Genomic DNA, 25,683 nt, shown 5'->3' on the forward strand with positions numbered 1-25,683 from the left:
CTTTGTTATGGGATGGAGCCACAACATTAGTAACAAAGAAACAGAATTTCCGGAGGATGAGGCCCAGAAATCAGAATTTTAAAAAGATTCCCAGGTGATTCCAATGTGCAGCCAAAGTTGAGAACCACTGCTCTAAATGCTTTACGTTTTTTAACCAAACCTTAAGACATCCTATCAAAAGGGTACTGTTATAAATCCCACTTTACAGAAGAAGAAAGTGAGAAGGGAGCATAAATAACTTGCCCAGCTTCACCAGACCGGCACATGGCAGAGCGGAGTTTTGGATCTGGCTGCAGAGCCCACCCTCCTAACCACTGTGGCCTCTGAACGTACCATCAATAAAGTCTAATCCTCTGTGGTCAGAGCACGGCTCTGAGGGAGTGAGGATGGAAGAGTAGAATCGTTGAGAGGAAGCAAGTCTTGAATCAGTTTGGGATGGTGTTTATAGAATCCTGTGGACATTCAGACTCCCAAGAGGCAGATGATATACACATCTGTTCAGGACCAAAGGTCTGAGCTGCAGAACTGAAGTCACTTCTAAGCGTGGTCATTGAAATTGCTGACGACCAGCTTCACGGCAAGGAGTAAAGGCAGAGATGCTATTAAAGGGCTGTGGAAAATAGTGAGGAGGAAAGTAATAAAAACAGATGCAATTTATTGAAACCTTAACCCGTGCCAAGCACTGTCGTAGCACTTGACATGTAATGAATAAATAACCTGAAGCTTTGTCACTTGAGAGTCTACAAAGTCTTATAGTACAGCCCTTGGTAATAATTATAACATTCAATTAATTGTCCTAGCTGTACAGAGTTTCTAACTTTCATTTAGGAAAGGTTATTGATTTCCTTTTATTTAGAATTCTTATGGTAGAGGATTTTCAAGGAGAAACAACTAATTATTGAGAAGTTTTTAATATCAATAATAAAAATATAATCTAATACTGGAGAAGAATGTTTCCAAGTAGGAAGTGCATGTTGATGTAGCTTGGGCTCTTTGATACAGCACCATTTGTGACCTTGAGCAATCACATAACCACCTTGTCCTCTTATATGCACTAGAACATGTCTACTTTCTCTCTAGCTTGCAAAGCATTACATTAATTAGATTTACATGCTTGAATCAATAACTGTCCTTTATAAAAGGCTCTTGGTAGATAGTAATTCTTAGCTGAGGGATGAGAGACTTCTCCTGGGGAGGATATGTCAGTGTTCTGAGGGTGGACTGGGCAGAGTCTTCTCGGTTGTACCCGTGGCTCTCACCTCCCAGGCCTGGAGAAGCCTTTTCTTCCCTCGGCCATTTGTCACTTTGTGCCAGAGTTGACTTATCCTGGGACAGTAGGGGGAATTCAGTCTATACAATGAAGGGTATAGACTCTTGGAACTTCTCTGAGACAAAGGACCATAGAAGAAACGGAGAAAATTGGAAATATAACAATGCAGGAGAAAATGTTGGATTTTTTTTTTTTTTTATTGTTGTTCCGTGAAGTTTGTACTTAAAACCAAATCAAACCTGACATGATTTCCCATAAAAGCCCACATGTCATGTCTGGGTCTTTGATTTAATTCAGTCTTTTTATCTACAGACTGGACTTTTTTTATTTCTATATTCATTTTGAAACATTTGAGTAGCCAGATAACTGTCCCAGGAGGCAGTTAATGTTTATTGAGAATCCAGAATTTATGAGCCTCGACAAAGTCAAATGAAATAGAGGCCTCCCTTGGGTAGATCAGCAAGTGGGAATGTGTACTCTTGACTAATTATTAACTGTGGTGTTTATCCTGCAGTTTCAGAGCTGTCTTACTAGTGAAATCATTCTATTTGCTAACTTTCTTTTCCTGTATTTTTCCAGAAAGAAAAAAACTGAAGGCACCTATGATTTACCTTACTGGGACCGGGCAGGTAACTCATGACTTTACATCTTTTTCCGTCAGCGGGAAGTCCCTCCCCTCCAGATGGCAGCAGGGAAAGGAGTGTTTTCAGGCCCACTGAAATTTCCCAGCACTGTTAGGAAGCTGGCATCCCTTCTCTCTTCTGATCATTTTTACTTCCTGTCAGATCTCTTCTAGTCAATAAGTAATGAAATGGAAAGGAATTATTTTTCTCCTGGAAAATTTTCATCTGGAGGAGTCCAGCTTTCTTTGAGGCCTATGTGAACACTGTAAGAGGCAGAGGGTTTTGGTCCTAGTAAAAGTATGTGTTTGTCACTCTGCTCTGGGTATTTAAGTGGGGTCCAGCAGTTTAGGAATCCTGAAGTCTGCCATGTCTGCTGTGATAAGTTGCCATCTTCTGAATTCCAACTCTGTATGGTAGGTGGCATATTGCTGCAAGTTACACCAGGAGTCCCCTATGGGTCCCCCACTTCCCTGTCTCACTACCAGAACAGCTGCTAGGAGCCAAAAGGGTTCACCACTGTGACCAGGGTAGACAAGAGCAGTGGTGGGAGCTAATCAGGTGCTGCTAGGGTAGATCTTGGAAAGTATTTAAAAAAAAAAAATTTAAACCACCCCTACCAAACTATATTTGACCAGTGATCTGCTTCTGTATATGCTTTTGATAGAGATTCCTACCATATTCTGCTTTACACTATATATCCTATCAAAGCAAAAAATAATCTTGAAAAACTTAAGGAATTAGAAAAAGAAGAACAAACTAAACCCAAAGCTACCATAAGAAAGGAAATAATAAAGATTAGAGCAGAGATAAAGAAAATAGAGAATAGAAAGACAATAGAGAAAAATCAATGAAATAAAAAGTTGATTCTTTTAGAATATCAACAAAAGTTACAAACCTTTAGCTAGATCAGCCGTGGGCAAACTACGGCCCGTGGGCCGGATCCGGCCCGTTTGAAATGAATAAAACTAAAAAAAAAAAGACTTTACCCTTTTATGTAATGATGTTTACTTTGAATTTATATTAGTTCACACAAACACTCCATCCATGCTTTTGTTCTGGCCCTCTGGTCCAGTTTAAGAACCCATTGTGGCCCTCGAGTCAAAAAGTTTGCCCACCCCTGAGCTAGATGGACTTAGAAAAAAGGAGAGAAGATTGAAATTACTAAAATCAGAAATGAAACTGGGGACATTATCAATTCTATGAAAATACAAAGGATTATTAATACTATGAACAATTGTACACCAAAAAATTGAATAACCTAGATGAAATGGATAAATTCTTAGAGACATAAAACTTGCTAAGACTAAATCATGAAGAAATAGAAAATCTGAATAGACCTTTAACTAGTAAAGGGATTAAGTTAGTAATAAATGCATTCAGCAAAGTGATAGGATACAAAGTCAACACAAAAATCAGTTGCATTTCTATACACGAATAATCAATAATCTGAACAGGAAATTATAAAAACAATTCCATAGCATCAAAAAGAGTAAAATACTTAGGAATTAACTTAACCAAGAACGTAAAAGACTTACACCATGAAAACATTGCTAAAAGAAATTTTAAAAGGCAGAAAAGGAAACATCCTCCGTTCAGGGGGTAGAAGACTTAATATTGTTAATATTTAGTACTACCCAAAGCAATTTACAGATTCATTAGGAATCTCCATCAAAATCTCAGTGATATTTTTTGCAGAAATAGAAAAATCCATCCTAAAATTCAGGGACATCTGATAGACAAAATAGTCTTGGAAAAGAACAAAACTGGAAGACTCACACTTCCTGATTTCAAAACTTAATTACAAGGCAATCAGAATAGTGTGGTATAGGCATAAAGAGAGACATAATAGACCAATGGAATAGAATAGAAAACCAAGAAATAAGGCCTTACAAATATGGACAAATGATTTTGACAAGGGTGTACAAACCATTCATTGGAGAAAGGAGACAGTCTTTTTAACAAATGGTGCTGGGAAAACTGGATATCCACATGCAAAAGAATGAAGTTGCACCCTAAATAACACCATTTACTAAAGTCAACTCAAAATGGATCAAGGACCAAAACATTAGACCTAAAAACAATAACATTCTTATTAGAAGAAAACCTAAGACAAAAGCTTCATGACATTGGATTTGGCAGTGATTTCTTTGATATGACACACAATGCCCAGATAAAAGAAAAACTAGACAAATTGAACTTCATGAAAAATTTTAAATTTTGTGCATCAAAAGGCACTATCCACAGAGTAAAAAGGCAAACCATAGTATGGGAGAAAACATTTGCAAATCATATATCTGATGAGGAATTAATATTTAGAATATGTAGGATATTTATAAAACTCCACAACATATAAACAACTTGATTCAAAAATGGGCAAAGGACTTGAATGTGCATTTTTCCAAAGAATATCTACAGTTGGCCAATAAGCACGTGAAATGATGCTCAACATCACTAATCTTTAGGGAAATGAAAATCAAAACTACGGTGAGCTATCACCTCACACCCATTAAGAAGGTGCCTATCAAAAAAACAAGTGTTGGTGAAGAGGTGGAGAAATTGGAACCCTTGTGCACTGTTGGCTGAAATGTTACAGCTGCTGTGGAAAACAATATGGTAGTTCCTCAAAATATTAACAATGGAATTACCATATGATTCAGCAGTTCCACTTATGGGTATATACCCAAATAATTAAAAGCAGGGTCTTGAAGAAATATTTCTACACCCATATTCATTAGCAGTGTTATTCACAACAGTTAAAATGTAAAAACATCGACTGATGAATGGATCTGTAACATATATACATGCAGTGGAATATTATTCATCCTTAAAAAGGAAATTCTGTATTATGCTACAACATGGATGAACCTTAAAGACCTTATGCTAAGAGAAATAAGCCAGTCACACACACAAAAAAAACAAATACTGTATGATTCCACTCATGTGTGGTACTTATAATAGTTAAAATCCTCAACAGGGGAAGTAGAATGGTGGTTGCCAGTATCCAAGAGTGGGGAGACTTAGGGAGTTACTGTTTTATAGGTATGGAGTTCCAGTTGTACAAGATACAGAGATGGATGGTGGTAATGTTTGCACTACAGTGTGAATGTATTTAATAACACTGAGCTATATACTTAAAAGTGGTGAAGGTGACAAATTTTATGTTTTTTATATTTTACCACAATAAAAAAAAAGACGCTTGAACATAAAGGCTAGTTTGTATAGATATTTATTTGTTATAGACATGTTAAATACAATAGGATTTCTGTTAATATACTGTTACGATTTTAGAAACAGGTTTTTCTTTAATGGTCTCTTTTGCTTACCGCTACAATGAAGGTTGGTGGAAAGGAATGAAGCAGTTTCTCCCGGCCAAATCCGTGGAGCACGAGGAAACCCCCGTTCGCTACAGCAGCAGTGAAGTCAATCACCTGAGTGCGAGAGAGGTCACCACAATGCTGCAGACGGACTCTGCAGGTAACTCCTGGAGCCTTCAGCCCCAGGCAGAGGGAGGAGCTGCTCTGCTTGCTGTGAGGCGCTTTGGGATTTACAATGTCTTTTATCTTTTTCATGTGTGAGAGATGAGCTGTTTTCCAAAGTAGACCACTTCCTTAAAGATTACCTTGAGAGAGTCATTTCTGTGCCTCAGATGTTCTATCTGTAAAGCTGAGCCATTCATTTCTAAAAACTATGGGCATTTTTCGTCTCTTTAACTGGAAATCTATTTGGTTTTATTGAGTATATAAGAGTATTAAAAGAAGAGCAGGAGGGAATCAAATGTGTAATGTTTTGGTGTAAGGGATGGTGCACCAACCGAGTTACCCGGCCAGGGCCCAAATATAATTCTTGACAAGCAAAAATTCTGGTTAAAGTTAAACTGAATGGGTTATATTCAGAGTCAGAAGGCCTACATTTTTAGAGAGAGGGAGAGAGAGAGAGAAACGATCAATTGCCTTTCTCACACACCCCCTCTGGGGATCGAACCCACAATTGGGGCATGTGCTCTGACTGGGAATCAAACCAGCAACCTTTTGGTGTATAGGATGACACTCAACCAACGGAGCCACATCCGCCAGGCCAGGCAGCCTAAATTTTTTAAAGGAAAGATACATTCTGCCCTTTTTTCTTGTTAAGAGATTGGGCAGCACAAACAGTAAGACAAATGAATCTCTTTATAATTAGCCCAGCATGGGCAGCTTCTAGCCTGTGCCTGGCTTGGTCATCCGTTGTGAATGTATCTTGAAGCACTTAAGCCGCCCTTCTGTGTATTGGTGAATTAGCAATGCAGTGTGTCCAGAGTCACCTTCCCCTCAAGGGTCTAACCTGCTCACGTGGTTTTCATTTTAGTTTTTAGTGGAAGTATCCATTGGCAGCTTTAACCATGGTTTTAGACCAGGGGTGGGCAAACTTTTTGACTCGAGGCCACAATGGGTTCTTAAACTGGACCGGAGGGCCGGAACAAAAACATGGATGGAGTGTTTGTGTGAACTAATATAAATTCAAAGTAAACATCATTACATAAAAGGGTACGGTCTTCTTTTTTTTTTAGTTTTATTCATTTCTAACAGGCCGGATCCGGCCCGCGGGCCGTAGTTTGCCCACGGCTGTTTTAGACTATGTTTCAAGCCTCAGAGTTTTAAACTTTACCTGTTCTTTCTTGAAGCTAAAAGGGGCTTTTGGAGTTAAGATCTTCACATCTGCTAACATGATCTCCGCTATTCAAACTGATTATAAAGCACATGAAATTTGACTGTTCTTTAATGAAGTCAGACTTACAGATGGAGAGTTGCTTCCAATGATCTCAAGTACTACAGCCTCAGCACCTGATGAAACAGCCGAGTGTCCGGGAGATTGTGAGCTTGTTCCCAGGGCACTGCAGTCCGTCAGTGTGAGGACTGTTAGCTGGTCGATGGGCTGCGGCCTCCCACGTGCAGATAGTTTGTTTTAAGACAGGGCTGTTTCTGAAAATTTGGCGTGAAATTAACAAATTTAACAGGGGAATTGCTTAAAGGTGTCCTATGAAGAAGTTACTCCTTTTGGTGTATGAATATTTCCCGCCCAATCTTTATCCAGTTTGGGTGGCTCTGCTTTTCGTAGCTTGCCTTTTCTTTGAGTTATAACTGTACTCTGGTGGGGAGACTTACCACCCCGCCTGAGGTCCTAGGGAGTGAGTTTAGTTAGAGCAGTACTATGGGGTTGCCAACAGGGTGTCTGTCCGTTCATTCCAGGCTTGGGGGGAGTTGAAAAGGGACAGGTGGAACTCTCGTGCCGACAAAGCAGGGGTGTAGGCTGTCTGGTTGAAATACTGTCAGTGGGTTGAGAGAGTTACATTTCAGAACTCTGAATCTTATGTGTATTTATAAGGTAAAGAATTGCTTACTTCGCCATCATGAAATCCTGTTATTTTCACAGGAAGATCCTGCAAAATAGTCGCATTAGAGGATGTAAGAGGCTGTGGTGGCCTTGAGGCATTTCAGACTTCATCAGTTTGTCACTTGGCTAACAGACTGAGAGGGTTTAGGGTATTTGGTTTTGGTATTAGATAGAATATAAAAATCAGTTAAGTCTTTTCAAGACTGACTTAGATTTGTACTTTAATGTGTGAAAGGAAAGGGAATATCAAACTTGTTTATACAAAAATAACACTGTATAGAACAGTGATGGCGAACCTATGACACACGTGTCAGAGGTGACACGCGAACTCGTTTTTTTGGTTGATTTTTCTTTGTTAAATGGCATTTAAATATATAAAATAAATATCAAAAATATAAGTCTTTGTTTCACTATGGTTGCAAATATCAAAAAATTTCTATATGTGCCACGGCACCAAAGTTAAGTTAGGGTTTTTCAAAATGCTGACACGCGAGCTCAAAAGGTTCGCCATCACTGGTATAGAAAATAAGTCTGTGTTGTGTGTACTGATATGTAGTTTGTTTACCCAATGCCTGTGCATCTTTGTGTTCCACTTTGAATTTTTGTATGTTTACATATTACATTTTTTGAAATAAAAAGAACAGGCATCTAAAAACTTAAGGTTATAAAAGGAAGATTTAAAAAAAAAGTTTGCCATCTCATTAGGTGGTGTGATAATGCTTCGTGTTTAAATGATAACTGTTAAGAATAACAGCACTAGCTGGTTTGGCTCAGTGGATAGAGGGTCGGCCTGTGGACTGAAGGGTCCCGGGTTCAATTCCGGTCAAGGGCACGTGCCCAGGTTGCAGGCTCGATTCCCAGTAGGGGGTGTGCAGGAGGCAACCAATCAATGATTCTCTCTCATCCTTGATATTTCTCTCTCCCTTTCCCTTCTTCTCTGAAATTAATAAAAATATATTTTAAAAAATAACAACACATTTTGCTTGGAATATCCCACCATCCAGAAAAATGGCTGCTTTTCTCAATTGCACACATGTACATAGTGTTCATTATTAGATTGTAAGCTCCTCAAGGGCAGGAACTGTCTGTTCCGTCTTGGTACCTCCAGCAGCACCAAAGGGCAAGTGCCTCCTTGCACAGGAAGGAAGGTGCTCATGGTATGTAGAGTGAGTGAGGAACTTCCTACCCCTTTAAGATGGAGCATGGTTCACTTTTCCCAGAGTGTTCAAAACTGCAAAGGACCTCATGACTAAAGAGGGTCGACTTCTTTCTTGGGTTTGAACTGAGCTTCTTGGGTTGAACCAGACCGTGCCATATCCTCAGCACCATTCAGCCTTCCTTTCCTGAACATAATGCACCAGTGTCCTGTGTTTTTATGTCATGTTAGGGCAGAGGTTTCTGGGAAAGTTTGAAGTGGGGCAGATTATAGAGAAAATGTAATAGAAATTTTGGAGGGTGTTTGTCAATGTGTAGCCCTGTTATTACTAAAGAAGGTGTAACTGACCCTCTGTCCTTACCAGTCAACTGCTGGCCAGCTCTCTAGCTAAGGAAACACCACTGGTTTTTAGCTTTTCTCCATTTTGGTTTCTCCTGTTGCTCATCTGATTCTAGTCCTTAGAGTCTAATAAAGTTGCTGTGAATATCAAGTGCGGTACATAATGGCAGTTTTGTAAAAATGTGATGAAGTAACCTCAAATGTATTGTGTTTTGTACGCAGAGCCACTAGTATTGTTATCGCAGCCAACTTTTTATTCAAAATAAATAACAGAATTATTTGTGTAAAAAAAAAAAAAAGACATAGTGAGACTTACAGCATTTATCACATTAACCTGGCCTGTACTTATTGTAAACATTTCCTCATATTTTGGGGAAAAAACAACTGAAATTATATTCTAATACTATTCCAACAATGGAAAATTTCTTTTCTAGTGAAAGACTGTATGTATCTTAAGAACATATACAAACACTCTTGATGCAAAATTACATGAACAGTGAGTGAGGTGTCCTGGCATATTAACTTATTACCATGGTACACAAGATAACATCTTTAATTTTAATTTTTGAAGTTGGTCCTTACAGGGTCTGTGTTGATAGCAACAAAATTTCCATGGAGAAGTTTTTGCTTTGGTGTAAGTCTGTAGCTTGCACCCTAAATTATATGAGGCCCATATCAACGAGGTAACATTTCTGTTGTCCTTTGTGATACTCGCAGAGTATGCCCAGCCGCTTGTGGGAGGAATTGTTGGCACACTTCATCAGAGGTCGACCTTCAAACCAGAAGAAGGAAAAGAAACAGGCTATGCTGACCTAGATCCTTACAACTCCCCGATGCAAGAAGTCTATCACGCCTACGCCGAACCACTCCCAATTACGGGGCCTGAGTATGCAACCCCCATTGTCATGGATATCTCGGGGCACACCCCAGCTTCAGTTGGTCTACCCTCAACGTCCACTTTCAAAGCTACAGGGAACCAGCCTCCTCCTTTAGTGGGAACATACAACACTCTTCTCGCCAGGACTGACAGCTGCTCCTCAGCCCGGGCCCAGTATGATACCCCAAAAGGTGGGAAGCCAGGTCCAAGTGCCCCAGAGGAATTGGTGTACCAGGTGCCACAGAGCACACAGGAGGTGTCAGGAACAGGGGGGGATGGCGACAGTGATGTTTTTAAAGAAATTATTTGAAGGTGATGCTGCTTTTTACAAAGCATCGTTTTAAAGCACATGGCCTTTTTTTTTCTATTAGTGGTAGTAATATATAGAATGTATTACATATCTGTCACGGATGTAGTGGGGGAAGTGTGATGACCGAGGTACAGGAAACTACTAATCTTGCCATCTTGCTTTAGAAGTGTTGTTGTAGCAGTTACTGCTTGCCTGTTAAATTTCGAACATCCTGTTTGTTACTACTGTAAAACACTATTTTTAATACAGAAAAAGCTCCCTACTATGCACTTCAAAGAAATTAAAAATCACTGAAAGTATTTATTACCAATGCTGCAGGTACATTTGATAAACTCAATAAGGCTTTGTAAGCCTGACTGGCAATAATGCATGGTACTGTTCTTGAAATGTCTAATGGCTTGAAATTCTGCTTTGTGTGAAGGTGGGTACTATCATGATTTCCTCCTCTTCTATTCCTGTATTCCTTTCTGGGTTTAAAAAAATAATAATTAGTGATACATAATCATTGTTTTGATTGCAGTCATACACACGTATCCATTTTTCCTTAAGAAGAGTACAGGTGAGAAACTCCGATTTAATGAGCAGGGTGATTGTCACTTTTTGACACTCAGGTGCTTTGACACCCACGGTACATGACTTGGCCTGGTCTCTGCTTATTCCGCCTGGGGCCTTGATGGCCAGCCCGTTCTTGTGTTTGTAAAATGTTTTTGAGTTTTTTCAGTGGGTTATACCTGCTCTATCAAACTTCATGAATTCAGATCCTCTAATGTGTTTAAGTTTACTTCTCACTGTAGAAACAGGAACTTTGCAATTTAAAAAAGCTATAAAAGAGATCCTCTCTAAAAAAGCGATGAAAGAGGTACTCCTCCCCTCCAACTTTATTTGCAATGGGATTTTTTTCTAGGAGGGTTGTGAAGTTTACAGCTTCCAAGTAGACGCTGTAAACATGCCCCACTTATATTTATCACAGCAAAAGCAAAATCATTCTTCAGAAGTCCTGTAAATTACCTTTAAAAAAGATAACCAGAATTTGCCCCCTTTTAAAATATGTAGATTTTTTTTTTTAATCTCAAGGTATGTTTTGGGTTTTTTGTGTGTCTTTTAGTTTTCCAAAGCAAACTATAAACTCAGTGTGTTTGTGCCTCATCCGTGTGTGAGAGGGTGAGTAGTTCTTTATCTCATACGTAGGGAAGAGGTGTTATATCATCCTCACACGTGGCTATTCATGTGTCTTTTTTTATTCCCCTGGGCACCTTGTTACCATTTACCCAGAACAGAGCTAAGTTTAGATGGGTGAAATAGAAATCATCTGTAGTTTATCAGCCTAGAGTGTAAAAACCATGATTAAAAGTCTTTAGGCTGGCAACACAACATAAGCTGCCCATGTGATTAAAGTTTGAAATCCCTTCTATATACTTTAATTTGTAGTCTTAATGGAAATGTACTTTTCCATTCCATCAAGTCCTACTCATTTCTATTGGCCTGGGCCACCAGATTATGATGTTGCCAGAACTTGCTAAATTTGAAGGTGAACAGTCTTCATTTTGTTGCTTCCACAAGTATATCAGTAATCTAAAACATTGCTTCCAGATAGAACTGTTTATTTCTACAGCCTCCCGCCCTCTCCTTGTATGATCTTGTTGGTTTTATTTTCATTTTCTTTTCCTTTTCCATACATACTATGAAGCATAATTTTATTCATTGAAAACCCAATCCATATTTTGTTTCAAAATATTTGAAACAAAAAGCACAGGTGTTGAACTTTTATTAGAACATATGAATGTGTAAAGCACATGTATTAATGCAGCCATCCCCTTTCAGGTGGGAAGAGAGTAAACCAATCGCTTTATTTTTTTATTCATCCTTAGTACAGAGAGAATATACCTTTCCTAGAATCATATACCTTTTTGAAGCTTTAAGAGAAATGTTTTCAATAACTATTTTGTTTTCCCAAAGATGCTTGCTATTTTTGTGTAACTGTGTGCACCTCCTTTTCCCATGAAACCTTTTTTTTTTGAGAAGCAAATGTTTTCTTAAATGATGCATGTTTTAAGACTTGATTCAAAATGCCACTGTGCTGTCCTTGAATTGCCAATGATTCTTACAAATATCTAGTTTTTACTACTTTTATATATTTTACTTTCAAAATGAAGAGCTGAGCCTGATACAAAGGGTTGTTCTGGTTTTGTACTTTTTCTTTTAGTTTGTTTTCATAGTAGAGTTTTGGGGTTTGGGTTTTGTTTGTTTTTTTAACTACATTTTTATGTCTGATATATATATACAGCTTTGGAGACAATCAAGTAACAACTGAAAATGTGAAAAGTAGCCATTTTTTACAAAAATGTCCTTGAATTTTTATTCTTTGCTTGAAATATGTAAAAGACTTAAGTCACTGTGGTTTATTGGTTTAAATTTTTTTCCTATTAATACAATTCTAAAAATAGAATCAAACAGTGGTGCAGCAAGTGTGGCCATTACATGTTTTGTAAAATTACACTGACTTCGCTGTTACTTGATCTTAGGAACCAGCACAGTTAGAGGTAAGATATTGTGAATGCTGACTTATATTTTATTAAAAGCTGTAAATCTAAATAGATCCTATTGTATGCAGGGTCTAGTCCAGTTATTTAAGTTCATGTTTCACTATTTGCACTTTGCATTGAACAATGGGTTTAGTTTGCTGACGAAATGGTTCGAGTAGAGAATTTATACAGTAATTGAAATTATGACATTGTGTATGTACTTGCCCTTCCTCCCACAGCAGGGAGCAGAAAGTGAGCTCATCTAAATATGAATGCAGCTCTAATTGTATGGAAAGTGGTAAAGCTTTAAGGTACTTGCCTTGACTCCACATTGTCACCTGGAGAGCAGGATGGCTATAAAAGCACCATGTCAGGTGATATGATTAAAAAGAACTAACAGACTATTCTTTCCAGACCTTTTTAAGAGAAAATTAATGAAGAACAAATTACCTATTTGCTTTGCCTTTTAGTTCTGAACTTGAAGTCCCTAAACTGCAAAATCTGAAGAGTTGGATGGTTATTAAAGTACTTTTTAGGTCAAGTGTGGTACCAATTCTCATTTAGTCACACCAACTTGTGGCTAATTTCTTCATTTCTTTCTCTTTTTTCTTTTTTTTTTTCTTTTTTTTGACACTGGGAAGGGTGGAAACAAAACACGTATTGAAATACATATTGGAAACAAAAATGGCTTAAGTGTCAGTGAAATTCTCCCAGAATGTACTTTTCTTACCTCGGCATGTACTGTAGTCACTCAGTATTTGTATATGTTGCTAGAATTTAGATTGTATAAATAGTGAGATTTTAATGTGTTCATGTGTTTTTAATAAATTGTATATATGTGTCTTGCTCAGATTTTTTTTTTTTTTTTTTTTTTGGCTTAACTAAAACCACCTTGAGGTTTATAGCCTTTTCTTATACTACACAAAATGCCAGATTCCTAAATTTGAACATCAGTCAGAAAATTTAATGGCCAATGTTATACCATTCACAGTAACATTAGGGAATGCCACCATTGGTTTTGACTTTGATTTTTTCTGTAGCCACAGTATCCTTTTTGAAGCCGGAGTGACTCCAGCAGCCCCGCTGCAACCTCCGGCTGTGCAGTGGCAGGGAAAGGACACTGAACATGGGGACCTAGGATGGCTCCTGCCTTTTCCACCTCAACGTTATTAGAAGAATCAGATGAAAGTGGTCCTGTGCAAACGTATGCTATTAACAGGACATCATCCATATTTAATGTCTAGATCTGGGTTAAATCTACTACTAGTTTTCTCCCCCTCCCCTGCTTTCTAAGTACCTTATTTATTCCTATTTCTGGTCTACTATTCCACCCTTTCAACACTTTCTTTTGAGAGGCAGGTTGATTGTCAGTGACATCAATGTCTCCCAGTGGTAATTATTCAAATAATTCTTGCCTGGTCGTAGCTCAGTGGTTGAGCATCGACCTATGAACCAGGAGGTCGAAGGTTCAATTCCCTGTCAGGGCACATGCCCAGGTTGCAGGCTGAGGTCCCAATAGGAGGCGGCCAATCAATGATTCTCTCTCATCATTGATGTTTCTATGTCCCTCACCCTTCCTCTCTGAAATCAATAAAAATATGTATTTTTTAAAAAGGTACTAATTCTTCAACTCATACCTCTTTTGATAGCTTTTTATTCCATCATTCTTATACCTTCTGTTCTCTTCCTTTCTCCTTCACCACTTACCCTACCCCACCATAGCCGTTAGTTATATTCATTATGGAAAGGGAGACCAGCTCACCACAGTTGTAGGACTGGCTTCTTTGCATCAGTAGGATTCTTCACTGGAGTACCCTAGTCAGGTGAGCTTTCCATGTGAAGATGAGAGATGAAAATACCATCTAAATCCAAGAACACCTTGACTCTTCCTACAGATTTACTTGTGTCTTTTTCATCTTTCCTAATTTACTTCAAATAATAAAGTTTTAAAAGTTAATGAATTAAACCAGGCAAAACAAAGTTTAAGAATTTTCTCCTTGAGCATGTCTTACTCAGCTTTCTTTGTATAAACTTTGTAAAAAATTGCGTCAACATAATGCAGTCACCAGACTGGTAATTACACTCTTTGGTTACTCGTCTAGATAAACTTAAAAACAAAAAATTCCATCTTCATTCTACCTAATTACTCATCATAATCGTGATTTACTTAATCGCAAGGGGGGAGCCTAATTATACCAGTATGACCTTAGATTTCTATAACAGTCCACTCTACTGTATTCAGAGCTGGTTTAAACTTCATGTTCCTTAATTAGAACAAAAAGACACTAAAGTCAGCCAGATATAGACCTGGCATGCTTCCGGTTTGCCACATCAAAGCACAACCACATGCCAATTCCCCACCATTTTATAGTAGCCAAGTATGTCATTTTGCATTCAAATTTGTTGCCGTCAATTTAAGTCCCCTTAAATAGGAAGACACATCCTTTCAAAAGTCTAAAATAAAAAACTAAAAATATTTTTAAAAACACAATGCAATTACAACTTTAGCCGGACATGGTAACTCAGTATATGTTGGTTTTCATAAATTAAATATATTTACAGAAATTAAGCTGGTGGTTATGAAATCACCAGGCAGCGACAGGCTTAATATACATAATTTCTTGACAAGTACATCCAACGTTTTTTAAAATAAACTATAAATTGCCAGTATAAAAATAAAACTAATACTGTCAGCATTATCTTCTCTGTCTGTAGGGTCAATCTTGAGTCAAATTGATTACAAAGTTCTTTTTTATAATGTCCTTCAAAAAGAGCTGCTCTGCAGTCACGTTGTGATATGCATTCTAAAAGATAAAAACAAACTAAAATCACTGTTTATCCCGATCTCAACAACAGCAATAGAATGTGCTGTATCTAAAAAGCTTCTGAATGAAAACTTCAAGTATAACAAGTGTCATGGACTTGGGTTAACCTTTCTAATTTATTTGTCTTTGCTTACTGTTACGCCAGAGCTTTCCCTAAAACCCACTCTTTCCACTCAACCCAGCACATAGGTAAGAGGCTCCCTCACATCATCTCCTGGTCTGCTGAGCCGTGGTGGAAGTCTAGAAACCAAAATTGTAAATCCAAAAGGGTTGATCATTGTAATAAATGCATCACCAGGAAGGCAGGTTTTAAAAAACTGTTCTATTCTAATGACAGGTATCCTAATTTTAGGAAGGTGTCTTAATGTGTGGTTCTTTAGGGACTAAAAATGCCAAGTGTGCTACAGGGAAATTAGGGCTGAGGAGAAGTGAGCCTGAAGTCTGTCCTCGGCAACTAAAGTCTGTCACACGTTGTGGGGAAGATACAACAAGTCAGTATCAAGATCTACCCTGACATAACACTGGGAGATGATGATTTCAGGGGACTGGGATTTCATGGGATATAGCCATATACATTATAGCAAATCATATTTCAGTATTAAAAATGTACAGATAACATTTTAATCCTGTCACTTATGCTGTGCCACTAATCTAAATTAGAATTTGGAAAATAGAAAACTCCTCCCCAGTCAATTAAAGTAAAAATCTGAAGGATCCAATCTGCCACTGATCCCTAATTCAAGAGAAGCATGAGCTAGTGTCAAAGATGACAACCTTTCTGACCATAAAGATTATTTCATGGGGTTAAAATATTATAGACCTTGTCTACTTAACTGGAAAAAAAATACATGAAAATTATTACTGTGGACATGGCAATGCTTTTAGGTGAATGTGTAATATCTCCAACAGTAGGCTATGTGTATATTTAAATCATGCAAATAGGATACAGTATCTAAGATGAGGCTTGGTCCCTGTATGGGTTGTCAGTACTTTACAATAACGGAGATTCTCCCAAGAGTCTGAGGCCCACAGATTGGGAATCGCTGTAGTAGAGAATGCTGCACTTCATTTTGGCATTTGGTAGCTCTGTAACCCCTATCAAGCCCTCAATCTCTCAAAAGCTCTTCGCTATGTAAAATGATAGGGTGAGGAGAGAAAATAGGCTTTCCAATTCTAAAAAAATCAATGATTTTAACAAATAATCTGTATTACCTTGTTCATCAAGGACATGGTGGCATTCCCATAGTAGTGCAAAGGGCTCTGGAGGTCAGAAAAGTTGTATCTAAAGCCAGCAAGGTGGACTTCATGACATATATGAAAGGCCAAGGTGATGGCAATAATTCCTGTCGTCGGGTGTTTGGGTTTCTGGGGAAAGAAGGAAAATTTTTCTTTAAAAATCCAAATGAGATATTTGTTCCCAAGGCATATTTGGGAGGCCTAATCTTATGAATCTTATAATTCAACTAGTTCTAGGAAAAGGCTAACTAACTTTAACCAAGTTACTGCAGTGATGAACTATACTAGTAAGTACCTGACTAGAAAACAAGGATTCCAGATATATACAGAGTGTCCTCACAATCTCAACCGGATCCTCATTAATTTACAAACAGATTCTACATCCCCTGCACATGTGCAACTACTAAGAAAAGTGCTGTAACAGCTGTTTGACAGGAGGATCTTGGCAATCGAAATTGATGGCCTTCAAAGGAATAAACAACATATATCAACAACTCAAGATTTCCTTTCGGTTAAATGTTTTTCACAGGTCCCACGGACATTATATGTGATTAATTATGATTTTGAGGAAAAGAAAACAAAGAAACAGTAAAATCAAGTAAACAGCAGAAGGCAAAGAAAGCCTGACAGACGTTTGTGTAAGTTTTTCTTTGCCCCAGGCACTATGGTGACCATCATGTGCTGGAAAAGGAAGTTAATGGTTGGGTTAAAACCTAGGAGTCACCCAACTCACTGATCCATCACGGTTTCTGGCTCTTGTGCCTCTTAATGCCATGTACTTCCTTTCACCACTCCTTAGAGTCCTTCATCGTTATCATAATTTCCTTATGGGGACAGACAATTCTCCTGCACCTGTCACCCACAGAACCTACATTATCTCCTGACAATCTTAATCCTGGATAAAGCCACACCCAGGCAGCAGAATGGGCATGAGAAAACATACTTGCCTGGTTGCATGTTACATTTGAATTTAACAGTTCCCCTGAATGAATTTCCATTCCTGCTCTCCAAGATGACAATTTTATACCTCTCTATGCTCCAACAGCCCTAGCCTTCCTACTTCAACAATTGAATCCTCATTTTTCTAAGAAAACGATCAATCACACAAAAACTACATCATCTTCCCAACTCCAAATCTACCTTCATCTTTACCCAGATTTTCAGGATTCACTTCTCTTACAGGGATCAGATGTCCTGTTTCTATCTACAGCCAACTTCTCCACGAGGGCACCATACCACATCTCTCAACTAGTTTGCTTTTATAGTTACCCACTTTCTGCCCTCATTACCAATATTTTACTGAATCATTTCCTTCACCATACAAACATTATCTTAAAAAACAAACAAAAACTATCCTTGATCTTACGTTCCAATCATTTTTCTGCTGCTTTTTCTAGCAAAACCCTATTAGAGATTTGCCTCTGTTGCTGTGTCCCATGTTTTCTTTAATCCATTTCAAACAGGTTTTCTTCCTTTCTTATTCTTCACTCATATGACCTCCATGTTTCCAGAACCAGGGTTTATTGTTTGTGCTCAACCTCTGAACGGCCTCTGACATGGGTGACCTTTAAAATGCAGCTGTGTCCTCTCCTCATTTGGCTTCTAGGACACCATGTTCTACCAGAACTTTAACGTAGTTACAACTAGTTCCAGTACCATCTCTAAGTAAAACCAAGGTCTTCCTCTGCTTTTGGAGTTAGGAGGCCACCTAAAGTAAAAGAGGTAATGCCCTGGCCAGTGTTGCTCAGTTGGTGGTGTCCTGTGCACCAAAAGGTTGCTAGTTCAAGTCCCAGTCAGGGCGCATACATGGGTTAAGGGTTTGACGCCTCCCTCCCCCCGAGTAGGGGGCATGCAGGAGGCATCCAATCCAAGTTTTGCTCTCACACCAATGTTTCTCCCTCTCCCTTTCTCTAAAAATCAATAATTTAAAAAAATCTTTTTTTTAAAAAAAAAAAAGGTTAAACCTGATCATACCTTTCTTAGGAAAATTATCTCTTACCTTTTCACCTCAGAATTACGAGGAATCTGTGCTTTTCTCTCAATACCAAGAAATAGGGTTTAAACATAAGACATTTATGTTTTTTGACTTGGGAATTTCACTTTCAGGCATCTATCCTATAGAAATCATACAAGTGTGCAGAAAACCCCTATAAGCACATGCATTTTTATGTTACTTATGGAAGAGAAAGCTGGATACAAACCTAAATGTCTCTAAATAGAAGAATTATTAATTAGGTGGCTGGGGAAATAGCGAAACATTATTATCTATGGTATCATTGCAATTATATTGAACAAACAAAATGTGTATATGTTTTTAAATGCATAGGAAAGTCTAGAAGGACATAAAGCAAACAATCTTGGGAGATAATGTGAGTTATTGAGGGAGGAGAAGTATGTCCTTTTCAGAATATTTCTTTGTAAGTTATTTCATTTTTAGCATGTAATACTTTAGAATTGTTTTTCTCATGCTTAAAGAAAAGGTACACGAGGTGTGTTTCTTGGGACTGTCCCTTTGGGATTACCAAAAGAGAAAGAAAAACACTCACTTTAGCTGTGATAGCATGTACACAAGTGACTCAAGCTTCAAATGAAAAACATCTCCGCCACTGTACGGATCTAGTCATTGTTTTCTAGATTATAAACAAATAGGCCTGCAAAAGTCACAGTCAATGAGATTTCTCTTAACTAAAGAATTGGGAGTTTTAAGAACTGTCAATATTGCTGTAACTACCATTTGCTGAGAATTCAGTGCCCATGTCTCCTTCGTGACTGCAGAAATATTTCTGGGCTACCTTACTGCCCTTCCTCGCCTTTCCTCTGGTTTTCCTGTGGGATTTCTATGGCAAATTGCTTCAGACCACTCCTTTTGCTGAAAGCCATGCACTGTCCTGAAACTAGTCCTGCTGCTCAGAACACAGCCTGCCTCTCAGCCCCTGCCCTCCCGCCCCCACCCACCCCACCCCCGCCCGCTGTAGAACACTGAAGAGTTGCAAGAGATAAGCCACCTGGGCATGCAGATGGAGACCCCAAAAGGGCCCCCGCAAGGGCAGAACAAAACCTTCACTAAAGGTTCTTGTTCTTGCAAACTGAAAAACATGAAGATAATATCCACAGGTACCTAATTTTACTGACTCAGACGAGACCCCTAAGATTCCCCTGTTCTACTCCAGCCAGATCCTTAGTTTGAAAGTACTAAGAAAAATACATACCTGGTTTTTGGGAAACACTTTTGGGAAATTAAGCAGTTCATAAGCTGCTGTTCTGATAATGAAAGGATCTAAGATTCTGATTTGATATGGTTTATAGATCAGGTTTAAGGCTGGTTTTTTCCAAAAACCATTAGTGTTCTGAAATAAAGCAAGAATATAGAAAATAAAACATTGTGGTTGTCTTTTGTTACAGAAAAAAAAATTAAGGTAATCAGAAGGGAGATCAGTCTTGCCAACTTACTATTTTGCCACCCATCAACAATTCCCACAGCCACTTTAAATCGTGCGGCTTAAAAGCAGTGAGAATCGCTGTGGTGTTAGGATCATTGTGTTTGGGATCTGAAAAAACAGATTCTGGATAAAAAAGTCGGAAGGTTGTTCTTCTCCCAACTTCCTCTTCATGTCCTAAAACAGGACCATTATTCATTCTGTGGACAGAAAAACACAAGATATGTAGACCAAGTGCAGTATGAGCCGTTTCCACCAGCTCCCAGAGGTATCTGTCCGACAAACATCTGCCATGTGTCCAGTGCTCTAATGGCACAAGGCAATCAATCATTCACATATAAGGGCCAAGGAAATAACTCCCTTTCATGAAACAGCTGCTTGATCAAAGCAGAAACTTGCAGTTGTATTTGAAAATTGGTTGTGGCATTACTGGTAATTCAGTCTTACTCCAGGGACACTGGAGGCAAATAAAACATGGGAACATAAGAACCACAATACTAGGGTTAAAAAAGAACTTGAAAGACATCCCAACAAAACACCTTGGATATACAGATAAGAGACCTGAGGTCCAGAGAAAGTTACTTGCCCGAGGTGACACAGTCATTTAGCCCGTGGGCATGTGTCTAAGTGCCTGACAGGCAAGAATCACATTTAAGGTGAAGACCCATCAAAACTGTTATGCTCTGAAATAAAGTAACAATATAAAATTGCTGTATGATACCCAACCACAACCAAATGAATGTCTATTGCTAGAATGAACTAAAGAACCACAAAGAATTGGTTGGGTTTGTGTGTGCTCAAAGCGAAGGTTAGACATGCACTATTTATGCAGACACTATGAAGGCATGCTATTAAGAGGAATGCTTTGTTTCCTAAACAGTGTGCCCTAGGAGAATAAATACTCTTTTACCCTTTGTTACTGTCTGTGTAATAAGACAGTCTTAACACCTGAAATGACTTCGGAATGTTGTGCCCAGGGCATTTTCCCACAAGGGCTTGCTGTAGTTCTAGGTGATCAGGTTTTAGACCAGCGGTTCTCAACCTGTGGGTCGCGACCCCTTTGGGGGTCAAACGACCCTTTTACAGGAGTCGCCTAAGACCATCGAAAAACACATATATAATTACATATTGTTTTTGTGATTAATCACTATGCTTTAATTACGTTCAATTTGTAACAATGAAAATACATCCTGCATATCAGATATTTACATTACGATTCATAACAGTAGCAAAATTACAGTTACGAAGTAGCAACGAAAATAATTGTATGGTTGGGGGTCACCACAACATGAGGAACTGTATTAAAGGGTCGCGGCATTAGGAAGGTTGAGAACCACTGTTTTAGACAATTATAGGTAAAGAAATGTGTGTTTCAAAATTGTTTTGTGGGTAACTTTTCACAGCTTCCTCAAAATAGGTAAGAAACAGAAAATAAGGTGACATCGCTTGCAAAAGCCCTCAGCAGTTTGTGACCCAGCAAAACCCCCAGGCATTGCCAGGCCATCCCAGTGCACTGCCCATGGGAAGCGTTCCACTCTTCAAAATACTATTCACAGCCATCCAACACACACAAGCTTACTCCAGGGTGATGGCCTTCCACTGACCTTTCAATGAGGGAAACAAAAATGTCCTGCTTTTCCCACCACTCCCTCTATGGGACTCTTGGTAGCTGTAAACCACAATCCCAGTTGTCCTTTCCATTATGAATGACTAACAACACCTGTGCTTTGGACCCCATTCCCCTTTCTTTCCCACACCAACCTCTTCATTTCCATCAGTATACCGGTGTGCTGTAGAACCTCCTGTCTTTATAAAAGAAAACCACACAGGGAATCCTCCTCTGATTCCATAACCATCCCTGGCTACTTCATTTTTCAACTTCAGGGCAAAAGTCCTCAAGCGTTGCCTATACTGGTTTCTCCACTTTCTCACCTGTCATTTTCTCCTCAACCCATTCCCATTGGGCTTCCCCCCACTTCAATCTGCTTTGTCAAGCATGTCAGTGAGCTTGAGGCTGCCTGTCCAGGGTGAACTCTGTTTTTATCTTGCTTGGCCTCTCACCAGGTTTGGACATGGTGGTCCCTCCCTCTGTCTTAAAACACTGTGCTCTCTTGGCTTCTGTGATCTCCTGACTCTTCCTACCTCACTGGTGGGTCTTCTCCATCTCTTCTACTCACTCTTTTTCTTTGTACAACCTCTTAACTGTTAAGCTCCATAAGGCTCAGTGCTGGGCCCTCTTTTCTCTCTCAGTCTCTCCCCGGGAAATCTCACCGGCTCCATGGTTTCAGTACAGCTTATCAGCTCATCAAGACTTACAATGTTTAGCCAACTGCCTACTGGACTTGCCCGCTACAAACTTAATATGTTCATACAGAAATCTTGATTCTCCTCTAAGCCTGTTTCTACCCTAGTCTTCCCCAACTCAATAAATGGTACCACTATCCAGCCAGTCTCTTAAGGTGAAAACCTAGGAGGAGGGATCCCTGGTTCCTTTATTCCCATCTCTGCGCATATCTAATACATTAACAAATCCTGATAACACTGCCTCTAAAACATGTTTCAGTCTATCCAACCTCTTACCTCCTCTGCCAAGACAACCCTGATCCAAATCCGCATCATCTACCTGAATACAGCAACTGCCTGGCCTCTTCATTTCCACCCTTGTCCCTCACATTCCAGTGGACAGGCCTTTGCCAGACTCTTAAAGATAACCAAGTCAAATTGCTCTCTTGCTTAAAAATCTTCAAACATTTCCTGTTGTACTTAAAGTAAAATCTAAGCTCTCATCCTAGTTTACAAAGTCTAATCCCAGCTTACATAGCCTGCTCCTTGCCCACCTCTTTAGCTTCCAATTGCACCCCCTTCCCCAGCCCGCTGCCCTTCCACCTCACTGGTTTTCTTACTCCTTCTCTCAAACCCAGGATCATATCCTCCCGAGGGCCTGCGGTAAACATTCTCTCTGCTCGCACTGCCTTTCCCCGAGCTTCATGTGGCTGGCACTGACGGTTCACTCAGTCCAGCTTAGATGTCTCCTCCTCAAAGTGCTCATCCATCTTAAAGTAGCCACTCAGTCATTCTCTATCTATTTTTAATTGTATGTATGGCATTTATTATTGTATTTCCTTATTCAATTACTTTTGTCTGCCCCTCATTAGAATGTATGCTCCACAGAGAAGGAGAGCCTTATTTATTTACTGCTGTATCCCCCGGGGCCAGGACTGCCTGGCATATGAAGGGGACTTAATAAGCATGTGCTAAGTGAATGACCTGAAGTCTCTAGCCAACAACTGAGAAAAAAGGTTATGTAATGTACTTAAAAATATCAAAGCAACTCCTCCGCCTTTTAAAACACAGCTGTACTCAAGCAGGAAGCCACGCTCTTTTGAAACAATTCCAGTTTAGCAACTGAGAAATATATTTACCTTATTATTACATCATAGGAGTCAATTCTTTCTCCTAACGTCTTGTTCTTCAAAACTCCTCCATTACCAACCACCACGCACCTTTTACATGGCACACTGTTGGGCAGACAGACAAGTGAGAGATTAAGCCATCTGTGACAGAGTGAGTGACTCCCACACCCATTCATACTTTCAGAAACCCAAAGCCACATTTTACTTGTTGCACAAGTAGAAAAAGAACCGGCTGTGACATATAGAGGTCTAAGGATGTAATAGAAAGATACAAGATTCGAGAATAACATTGCATAGGAAGTACATCATCATTAGCAACTACTAGTATTAACCCATATACATTCCCTCATTTGAATCTCATAACAACTCTTAGAGATAAGTAAGCCTGACAGTTCCATTTAACAAAGAAAGAGGTTCAGAAAACTAACATTTCAAAGTCATACTCCAAAGAGATAGAGAACTTTGGATGGAATTTGGATACAGATCTTGGAACCACAAAAACCCCCTTTGACACAGGATTTTGCATGTTAATACTGATGCAAGTGTGTTTATGTTACCCATGTATACATTTTTTGTCCTTTATTTTTTTCTGTGTCCTTGGGATTTTTTTTCTTTATTGATTAAGGTATTACATATGTATCCTTATCCCCCCATTGCCTCCCACCTCCCTGCTCATGCCCTCACCCCGCTAGTGTCTGTGTCCATTGGTAATGCTTATATGCACGTACACAAGTCCTTTGGTTGATCTCTCCCCCTTCCCCCACCGTTTCTGCCTTCCCTCTGAGGTTTGACGGTCTGATGGATGCTTCTCTGTCTCTGGATCTGTTTTTGTTCATCAGTTTATGTTGATCATTATATTCCACAAATGAGTGAGATCATGTGATATTTATCTTTCTCCAACTGACTTAGTTCGCTAAGCATAATACTCTCCAGGTCCATCCATGCTGTTGCAAATGGTAGAAGTTCCTTCCTTACAGCAGTGTAGTATTCCATTGTGTAGATGTACCACAGTTTTTTAATCCACTCATCTGCTGTTGGGCACTATTTTTTACCAGCATTACCCATTCCCCTGAGATTCTAGCTCTGGGTTCCTGCTATATCTTGTAAATGTGGAGATAGACAGAGGGATCAGATGAGGACAGTGCAGCTTCCTTGTACCTGCCCATGCTCACTTAAATTCCAAACATGTACTGGTCCTTGGAGCTTAACCAATACAAACTAAAAATTCACTCTCTGTTCCTGGCGAAGGGCTGTAAAGCAGGACATGAAGCCGGACTTCTGCTGCTGGCTGGGATCAGCTGAGGAGCACGTACTGTGTACCATCAGCTCTCAGCAAACAGCCTGGCCCATCTGTCTCCTGGCTCCCACCACCACCCAGCCAGACCTGGAGAAATGACAGAACAGATCGAGTCCTTCTCCTCTAGGGGACAAAGCTACCGAGGGGAAGACCAGTGAGACTGCCCTCATGACATGGAAATATAAAGAAAACATTTCTGCCCTGACCGGTTTGGCTCAGTGGATAGAGCGTCGGCCTGCGGACTCAAGGGTCGCAGGTTCGACTCCGGTCAAGGGCATGTACCTTGGTTGCAGGCACATCCCCAGCGGGGAGTGTGCAGGAGGCAGCTGATGGGTGTTTCTCTCTCATCGATGTTTCTAACTCTCTATCCCTCTCCCTTCCTCTCTGTAAAAAATCAATAAAATATATTTTTTAAAAAAAACATTTCCTCTAAGAACTAGGAAATCAGCAGACCAGATGAACTGGAATCTGTCAGGCCCTTAGGAAATTCATGAGTAGCAGAACTGCACAAATGCTTAGAGCAGTTAAACGCAGAGAATGCGGAAGTACAGGAACCACTGCAAAGAGCCAAACATTGGCCCTGTCAGGTTAAGAAGAAACAATGTACACATTCCTATATGCATGAGATTACCATTTTGACAGAATATATTTAGCTCATCTATTTTATGTGTTTAACACTACATATTTTAGTGTTATGTATATTTTTACATTTTAATTTGAAACTTAGTTCCCAAAGTTAAAGAGTCCAAATCAGTGTCTACTTTGTCACAAAAACAAATATTGCAGAGAGTATGGTGAGCGTGTCCAACAGGCTTGAGGACCTGCCCCAAACCTCCACCATGGGCATGTCACAATGCGTTCTAGAGATGTTTCTTCTAAAAATGTCTGTCTTTAACTGTGAAAGTAACATCTCCAGATGCTTTTCTATGCACACTTGACATCCATCCTAATTCCAGGAAGGCAACCTTATGCGCAGCAGGTGGAGGAGCTGGGAGCCCTGGCAAACAG

At 39.4% G+C, this 25,683-nt stretch overlaps 2 protein-coding genes across 6 annotated transcripts in view; one reads left to right on the plus strand and one right to left on the minus strand.

Annotated features, from left to right (window-relative positions):
• The window catches only part of DCBLD2 (discoidin, CUB and LCCL domain containing 2), a 98,506-nt gene extending 85,187 nt beyond the window's left edge, over positions 1-13,319 (plus strand). For 2 of the 3 annotated variants that reach the window (XM_036350644.1, XM_036350645.1), the window contains 3 exons: positions 1,850-1,899; positions 5,230-5,367; positions 9,476-13,319. In XM_036350644.1, coding sequence (XP_036206537.1) covers positions 1,850-1,899; positions 5,230-5,367; positions 9,476-9,945 — 658 coding nt within the window. In that variant the 3' untranslated portion in view covers positions 9,946-13,319. Of the gene's footprint in view, positions 1-1,849; positions 1,900-5,229; positions 5,421-9,475 lie in introns of all 3 variants that reach the window. The other variant, XM_036350646.1, reaches the window with a different exon arrangement.
• The window catches only part of ST3GAL6 (ST3 beta-galactoside alpha-2,3-sialyltransferase 6), a 57,023-nt gene continuing 44,659 nt past the window's right edge, over positions 13,320-25,683 (minus strand). For all 3 annotated transcript variants that reach the window (XM_036350647.1, XM_036350650.1, XM_036350648.1), the window contains 5 exons: positions 23,388-23,483; positions 19,979-20,165; positions 19,738-19,875; positions 16,505-16,657; positions 13,320-15,271 (listed from right to left, as the gene is read on the minus strand). In XM_036350647.1, the coding sequence (XP_036206540.1) occupies positions 15,185-15,271; positions 16,505-16,657; positions 19,738-19,875; positions 19,979-20,165; positions 23,388-23,483 (661 nt within the window). In that variant the 3' untranslated portion in view covers positions 13,320-15,184. The remainder of the gene's footprint in view (positions 15,272-16,504; positions 16,658-19,737; positions 19,876-19,978; positions 20,166-23,387; positions 23,484-25,683) is intronic.

The sequence above is a fragment of the Myotis myotis genome, unplaced genomic scaffold (assembly GCF_014108235.1).
Source record: "Myotis myotis isolate mMyoMyo1 unplaced genomic scaffold, mMyoMyo1.p scaffold_m19_p_2, whole genome shotgun sequence".
NCBI classification, from domain to species: Eukaryota; Metazoa; Chordata; class Mammalia; order Chiroptera; family Vespertilionidae; genus Myotis; species Myotis myotis.